General features: G+C 44.8%; 1 protein-coding gene across 1 annotated transcript in view; it reads right to left on the bottom strand.

The window, feature by feature from the left end:
• Window positions 1-8,176, bottom strand: part of slc4a2a (solute carrier family 4 member 2a) — a 22,565-nt gene that overhangs the window by 2,466 nt on the left and 11,923 nt on the right. The window contains exons 6-20 of the mRNA XM_027289106.1: window positions 8,174-8,176; window positions 6,879-7,059; window positions 5,252-5,387; window positions 5,013-5,160; window positions 4,510-4,606; window positions 4,244-4,428; window positions 3,940-4,159; window positions 3,391-3,594; window positions 3,154-3,302; window positions 2,181-2,375; window positions 1,849-2,058; window positions 1,500-1,589; window positions 1,247-1,413; window positions 903-1,156; window positions 646-815 (exon numbers count right to left, since the gene is read on the bottom strand). The exon at window positions 8,174-8,176 is cut by the window's right edge and continues 146 nt beyond it. Coding sequence (XP_027144907.1) covers window positions 646-815; window positions 903-1,156; window positions 1,247-1,413; window positions 1,500-1,589; window positions 1,849-2,058; window positions 2,181-2,375; window positions 3,154-3,302; window positions 3,391-3,594; window positions 3,940-4,159; window positions 4,244-4,428; window positions 4,510-4,606; window positions 5,013-5,160; window positions 5,252-5,387; window positions 6,879-7,059; window positions 8,174-8,176 — 2,409 coding nt within the window. The remainder of the gene's footprint in view (window positions 1-645; window positions 816-902; window positions 1,157-1,246; window positions 1,414-1,499; window positions 1,590-1,848; window positions 2,059-2,180; window positions 2,376-3,153; window positions 3,303-3,390; window positions 3,595-3,939; window positions 4,160-4,243; window positions 4,429-4,509; window positions 4,607-5,012; window positions 5,161-5,251; window positions 5,388-6,878; window positions 7,060-8,173) is intronic.

Genomic DNA, 8,176 nt, shown 5'->3' with positions numbered 1-8,176 from the left:
CATTCACGAGTCACACCAACATTTTACGAGTCAGCACCAACAAATTCACGGTCAACACCAACCAATTTTACGAGTCGCACCAACAATCACGAGTCAGCACCAACATTTTACGAGTCATCACCACAATTCACGATCGCATCACAACAATTCACGAGTCATCACCACATTTTACAGTCAAGCACCACCCAATTCATGAGTCACACCAACATTTTACGAGTCAGCACAAACAATTCACGAGTCATCACCAACAATTCACGAGTCATCACCAACCATTCACGAGTCACACCAAATTCACGATCAAGCACAATTTTACGAGTCAGCACCAACAATTCACGAGTCATCACCAACAATTCACGAGTCAACACCAACAATTCACGAGTCAGCACCAACATTTTACGAGTCAACACCAACAATTCACGAGTCAACACCAACAATTCACGAGTCGCACCAAATTTACGAGTCAACACCAACAATTCACGAGTCATCACCAAACAATTCACGAGTACAACACAAATTCTCTCTCTCTCTCTCCCTCTGTCTCTCTCTCTCTCTCTCTCTGTCTCTCTCTCTCCACATTCCTGTGACTCTTCAGCTGTCTCTATCAAATAAAGAATAATAAAGAAAAACCCTGTGGTAGTGACTGACCTTGCGGACGTAGTTGTGGTCAGGGTGGTACTTTGGGGGCATCAGCAGCAGGATGAGTCGCTCGGTGAGCTGGATCCCGTTCAGTGACATCACACCCATGTAGAGAAAGATCCCAAACAGGACCGCCAGAGGAATCTGACGCAGAACCTCCCCGATCACGATGGACAGACCTGACAGGGGGACCAGACCAGATCAGAATAAGTAGCAAACACAGTAAAAACAGCAGTAATGGTTGGAGGAGTCCTCTACAGTCGTACCCACTAAAACAGCCACCAGGAAGCCGGTCACCCTCTGCTCCTTGACTTCCTGGATGCGGGGCTTGTCTCCAGGGGCGACGGCTTTGCTCATGACAGTGAGGGCGTTGGTGTGGGTGACGGAGCGAACTGTGGCGGCTGATAACCAGGGCAAACCAAACAATGCAGAAACTCCACCCACCACCACAATAATGAGGAGGTCCAGGTGAAAACCAGTTCCCTTCACCAGCATCCTCTCCTTCTTACTGACAATCAGCCTGACGGACAGACGGAGGAGAAATTATTAGTTTTAGTGATTTTAGGTCAGAACACAGAACAAAGATGAAGACAAGAGGAAAGTGTTGTACGCTGTGATCTGGGACTCCATGAAGATCAGGATGAAGACAAGGATGGCCGGCAGGATGCTGGCGGCCATCATCCAAACAGGAAACTCCCCGTCTGACCCCAGAGGAGAAATCAGCCAACCACGCTTCTCCGGGCTGGACACTGAGAATCCACTGGGCACGTTCAGTTTCTGTCAACAGGAAGGTGAGAATTGATCCTGTCATGGTGTGTTGCACCAACACAGGATTTACTTCATGAAATGTGCTCCGGGCTCACCTGGGTGTAGGTGTCCTCCACGCTGTAGTCCACCAGCACCATGATGAGGATAGCGATGGGGACTCCAAAGTCTCCAATGATCCTACGTAGCTGAGACATACAGAACAAAGGTTAGATATATATCCATGAGGTGGACTGAGCACTCATGGGAACTGTTGAAACACCTGTACCTGTGCATGTACTTAAATTATACCTTACCTGTATGTGTACTTATATGTATCTGAATCTGTACCCATACCTGTTTACATGTCTGTACCTCCAAATGTATCTACAGTATACTAGTGTCAGTACCTGTACCTGTAGCTTCTCACACCTGTATGTGCCAGCACCTGTACTTGTATGTACTGACCCTGCCAGGGAAGAAGGAGCTGTTCTTGAACTTGCGCAGGTAAAAAGCGATGAAATATGTTCCCGCCATGAGCACAAATGACAGCAGGGCCGTGTTTGGTTCTCCAACAACCTTCCCAGGATTCCCGGCAGCTGTGGTGTAGTTACAAGCAGATGGAGATGCTGTGTTGTTTCCATGGTAACAGTTTTGGAGAGGATGCTCCTGAAAGATCTGGAAAAGACACAAAACGTTTGGTTGGTTAGTGAATCTGCTTTGTAGAGAACTGTGGAACAACAATGAACAATCCAAAACCTGTTCACCGAAACCTGCTCGTCGTTGACCTGTGTCCTCACCTTGACCAGTTTGGCGAAGGTCTCGTAGATGAAAATGAGGGAGATAAGGAAGGAGAAGATCTCCTGAGTGAAACGGGAGACAAAGCGAACCAAGATGCTTCCCTCGAAGGCCACAGTGAGGAGAACGATGAGCACCAGCCAGAAACCAATCCACACCCGGCCTGTCAGGTACTCGATCTCATTGTCTTTACAAAACTACACAGAAACACACACCAGGTACGTTTCAGGGAACCGGTAACAGAAGTGGAAGTGATGCAGGGATGTTTTACAAAGATAGAATAAAACTGACTCATCATCTTCATCTTTGCTTTAGTTTGACAAAGTTCCTCAAAGACAGAAACAAATCTCAAGAACTCTCAGTTGGGGCGAAGATTTTGTGAAATTTTGAGTAAACAGACGTAAGGAAACATAATCAGCATTGGATTTAAAACTACAGAAACAAGGTTCACTTTGTGTTTACAAAGCTTTCAGCTCAGGATGCCGAGATCCAAATTTTTCTTTCTCAAAAATTCAGATACCTGAACTACTCCTGAACTCAGGACCATCACCAGGACTGAATATCTTTGTGAACCGCACTGCTCACTTACTGAACCGAGTCGGGATCATTTTCATGTAATGTAACGTGAGATATGATGATGGCATCTGTCCCAACTTAAGGAGAATGTTCACATCCATCACCAGCCCATCTTTGAACAGAGACGTTCACACATCACTTGATAGACCAAGGAGACCAAGGAGGCCACAAGGTGTGGTTGGAAACCTGAACCTTCAGATAATTATTGCTTGATCAAGGAAAGCAAAGACATAGCAAACATAAGAGGACCCATGATAGAAATCTGAGATAGACGTTGTGATGTGGAATGGATAATGTAGGAGAATAAACACAGAAAATAAAACAATAGTCTCTAGTGTGTTTTGTGTCACAAATAACATTTTGATACAGGTGTGTAGATTTTCTGTCAGGTGAGCTCACAGTGTAGAAGGCCTCTTCAAACACCAGCAGTGGTCCAGAGAAGCCAATCACCAGCAGAGGCTGAGCACCGAGCACACTGAACACTATGCCCTGCATCGCTGTGGCCACTATCAGCTCCGACACGCCGATCAGACCTTCAGTTTTTTCACCTGCATCACAGGAAAGAGAACAAACAAACCTGCAGGACTAAAGATCTTTGAAAAGCAAGTTTTAAGACGCGTATCTGTCCAGACTTACCCAGAAGTCCACCAAAGGTGATGGCAGGCGACAGCGCTGCAAAGTAGATGAAGATGATGGCGGCCATGCACTGAGGATTCAGAGCATCTCGAAGATCACTGAGGTACTGAGGGTAGCGCCGAGTCACGTCTTTGATTAGACCTCCAAAAAGACGGCCTGTACGCCTCAGAGGCTCGTCGCCAGGTTTGGAGGGAACGAGGGAATCTGGAAGATTAAAGACGTATTTCACAAGACATCATAAGGACTGGACGCACTGTCTCTGACATCTGCAAGGTGGCAGCTTCAATGAGCTCCTGCCAAAAGTTTTGAGCTCTTATTCTACTTTTATCCTGATTTAAAGTCAGTTACATGTTGTCTAAAGAGAAAAGTTACACTGCTAATTCGGAAACTCAGAGTCTCAGAGACTCAGACTGAGATGACAACATACCTGAAAAACTGATAGAAGGGCTTGTATAGTCCCCATGAAACAGGAAGCAGAATGCTCTTTACTGACCTATCAAACATGCTGCAAAATTTACTTAAACATTGTTGACATGAGAACTGTCTGACCTTCGTCCTGCTGAATGCTGGTCTGTTTCTCCTGCAGCTTGCCGTTCTGCTCCTCCTCCCTCTTTCGGAGCATTTCTCGTTGGAAGCGAGCGACCGAGTGGAGCAGCTCGTCACCTCCAACCTCCGAGGGAGGAAGGACAACGCTGCAGTCCAAAAAACGGTTGATGGCTGCCAGCAGGTCCTGGCGATCATCAGCCTGGTACGCCGCCTCGTGGAAGTTCTGAAGCAGCAGACAGAGGACATGATCAAAGAGTTCACAGCAGCTTCACGACTCTGAATCTGTATTTCAACAGCGTTAGCTCACCTTGTCCGACATGAGCGTGGAGATGGAGCGTCCAATCTGGTGGTAGTCGATGTTGGGGGTAGGTGGGCCCAGCAGGAGGAAGAGGAACCTTACGGGGACGGGAACCTCCAGGACGGACTCCAACAGGACAGCCTCCTGCAGCCGCACAAACGCCATGGAGGGCTGGTCCAGGAATCCCACGCTGCCTGCAGACACACAGAGGGATGCACTTAACCCACAGAACCTGCTCCACAGGTACGTGATGATGCGTACGTGATGCTGCATACCCACGAGGACGACGGTGGCCTCGGCTCTCTCCGGGATCTTCTCCATCAGCTTCACCTCATGTTTGGATCTGGAGTGGCAGAGGGGCGGAGCTTCTTTCTGAACACACATCACATGACAGAGTTGATCGTTGGCTCTGACGCTTGCAGCCTTTCTTATAAACGTCTACGCTGATGACACCGCGCTGTCCTGACACTGAGTTTATATCTCAGACTGGACGACCTGGAGCTCTGAACATGAACCTCTGTGAGGCGGCTGGTTAATGTTCAGGTCTCCAGGTCGGACTCGCCCACAGAGCTGCAGGTTACATCTTTTAAGGTGTCATTCAGAGATAACGCGGTGTTCCTCCTTAACTTCACTGTTCACTGTAATGTCATGTGATATCATGTGATATCATGTGATGTCATGTGATGTCAGTCTACAGGAGGAAACAGGTCATCGCAGACAGGAAGTAGACTGATGTGGCTGAAGCCGCTGATTGGCTGTTTTTTTTTTGTTTTTTTACCTTGCTCTTGTCTCCATCAGCCTCTCTGTGATTGGTCACATTGACGGAGGGCTCTGATTGGCCGCTGTGCTTGTCCATCAGGGCGGCCATGTTGGCTGCTGAGATGTTCTTGTTGAACAAGCTGTGATCTTTCTCATCACTGGGATGACTGATGGAGCACACACACATTAATACACACTTATGTCTATATAAACACATACTGTTGAACACAGGCAGACGGGTGTGTTGTGGACTTGAACCTGTGTCTGAGCAGCAGAGCTTTCAGGACATTGGCTCGGTCTTCAGCTTTGATCTGGTCTGAGATCACCATCTGCTCCACCACCTGCTGAGCGATCCCCGGCAGAGTCCTCTGTTTCAGATCCAGGAGCACCGCCCCTAAAACACAACGCCATGACATCACACACTGACATCACACACTGACGTCACAACAAACCATGACATCAAACACTGACGTCACAACAAACCATGACATCAAACACTGACATCACAACAAACCATGACATCAAACACTGACGTCACAACAAACCATGACATCACACACTGACGTCACAACAGAGACCATCACGTTCCTTCAGATTTGTAGATTTTAATATTAAACAAAACTCTTCAAAGTTCAAGGGCTGAGTCCATGTTATTTAAATAAATAAATAAATAAATAAATAAATATATTAGCCAACATTTTATGATATTAAACTATAATTTGAGGTGAATCACTGAATATAAATGTTTATTGTCAAACCACAAATGAAATCTCCAAAATCAGATTTTGCATTTTTTAAGGGGTTTTACCACAAAACTTCTTAATTCATGCAAAAACATTTGTCCAAAAACCTCTTAAACATCTAAACACTGAATAAAAAGTTCTTAAACTTCAAACTAATTTTTAAGAATGTTTACTGTAGTTTACTGCAGTTTACTGTAGTTTACTGTAGTTGAATGTAGTTTACTGTAGTTGAATGTAGTTGAATGTAGTTTAATGTAGTTGAATGTAGTTGAATGTAGTTTACTGTAGTTGAATGTTGTTTACTGTAGTTGAATGTAGTTTACTGTAGTTGAATGTAGTTGAATGTAGTTTAATGTAGTTTACTGTAGTTGAATGTAGTTGAATGTAGTTTAATGTAGTTGAATGTAGTTGAATGTAGTTTACTGTAGTTGAATGTTGTTTACTGTAGTTGAATGTAGTTTACTGTAGTTGAATGTAGTTGAATGTAGTTTAATGTAGTTTACTGTAGTTGAATGTAGTTGAATGTAGTTTAATGTAGTTGAATGTAGTTGAATGTAGTTTACTGTAGTTGAATGTTGTTTACTGTAGTTGAATGTAGTTTACTGTAGTTGAATGTAGTTGAATGTAGTTTAATGTAGTTTACTGTAGTTGAATGTAGTTTACTGTAGTTTACTGTAGTTTACTGTAGTTGAATGTAGTTGAGTGTAGTTGAATGTAGTTGAATGTAGTTTACTGTAGTTGAATGTAGTTTACTGTAGTTGAATGTAGTTTACTGTAGTTGAATGTTGTTTACTGTAGTTTAATGTAGTTTACTGTAGTTTACTGTAGTTGAATGTAGTTGAATGTAGTTGAATGTAGTTTACTGTAGTTGAATGTAGTTTACTGTAGTTTACTGTAGTTGAATGTAGTTTACTGTAGTTTACTGTAGTTGAATGTAGTTGAATGTAGTTTACTGTAGTTGAATGCAGTTTAATGTAGTTGAATGTAGTTGAATGTAGTTTACTGTAGTTGAATGTAGTTTACTGTAGTTGAATGTAGCTTACTGTAGTTGAATGTAGTTAAATGTAGTTTAAGGGTTATTCTGAGATAGGGTTTAAATGTGGTGATGTGCAGTGTCAGTGTGTCTCAACAGGGGGCAGCACCGTGGGAAATGGTTTTTCGGAGTTCGAGGAGCGAGCGGAAGGACAGTGATGGGATGTGAGGCCTCCCCCAGCGCTCCGTCTCCTCCTCCACCTCCTCCTCAAACTTGATCCATCGAGCCGTCTCCCTCCACTGGAGCTCCTGGTTTCTGTCGATCACCAGCTCGTTCAGCTCCACAAACACCTGCGCACACACACACACACACACACACACACACACACACACACACACACACACACACACACACAATATTTAGTTTAAATTATGTTTCATATTTAAATTATGTTATTGTACACGTGGACATAAGCCTAGAAACCAACAGTCCCGACAGGCCCGGTTACCAAGGCAACATTCATTTGATGGAGTGCAGCACATGTAAAGACCACATGGAGGTTCTAGCGTTAACACGAATGTCCAGGTGAAGGTGTGCCGCGTTAACGAGCTGACAGACGTCTGAACAGTTTCACCGTAAAACGGGTCGTTTAGTTAGTTTATCTGTTCCTGAGCTTTCAGTCACTCATCAACAAAATCAGTTAAACTGGGCTGAACCGGGCTGAGCTGGACTGAACCGAGTTAAACCGGGCTGAGCTGGACTGAGTAAATTAGGGCACAGAAATGTTTAAACTTTAAACTAAATGAAGACAAACAAAGTAAACTACACAGACTAACCCAGACTAACCCAGACTAACCCAAACTAACACAGACTAACATAGACTAACCCAGACTAACACAGACTGTACCTTGCTTTGTCGACTCTTCAGGTCCAAACCAACCATCCTGAAGACCAAAACAAAATGAACCAAGACAGAGGCTGTCCTCTGAGTTTACCTCCTTCTACCTGTCTGACTCTACCCGTCTGACTCTACCTGTCTGACGCTACCTGTCTGGGTCTACCTGTCTGACTCTACCTGTCTGACTCTTTCAATACTCTCAGAGTCCAGTTTGTCACCCCTTCACAATACCACCTGGATTAACCTGCTCAGGCTCCCGGCTCGTCTTTCGTCCCCTGTCAGTCTCATTTTGGACATTTCTATTGTTTTGTTGTCGTCTTACAACAATCGTCCAGGCCGTGTCCTCCGGTTCACACCACCTGAACCGGCGGCTGATGAACCTGCCTGTCGGATCTAAATCATCTGTCAGCTTCAAACAACACGAAACTAATCAGACGCTCACAGGAGGAAACTCGTTTCAGATCTACACCTGTGGTGGCGTACATGTGGGCGGAGCTTGAAGCAGCAGTTTGAACTGTGAGTTATAAAAATAAAATAATGATGACTCCTCGGCCCCGCCCTCTGACCTC

Source organism: Larimichthys crocea, chromosome II, assembly GCF_000972845.2.
Source record: "Larimichthys crocea isolate SSNF chromosome II, L_crocea_2.0, whole genome shotgun sequence".
Classification (NCBI taxonomy): Eukaryota; Metazoa; Chordata; class Actinopteri; family Sciaenidae; genus Larimichthys; species Larimichthys crocea.
This window is presented reverse-complemented; position numbering and strand designations above follow the sequence as displayed.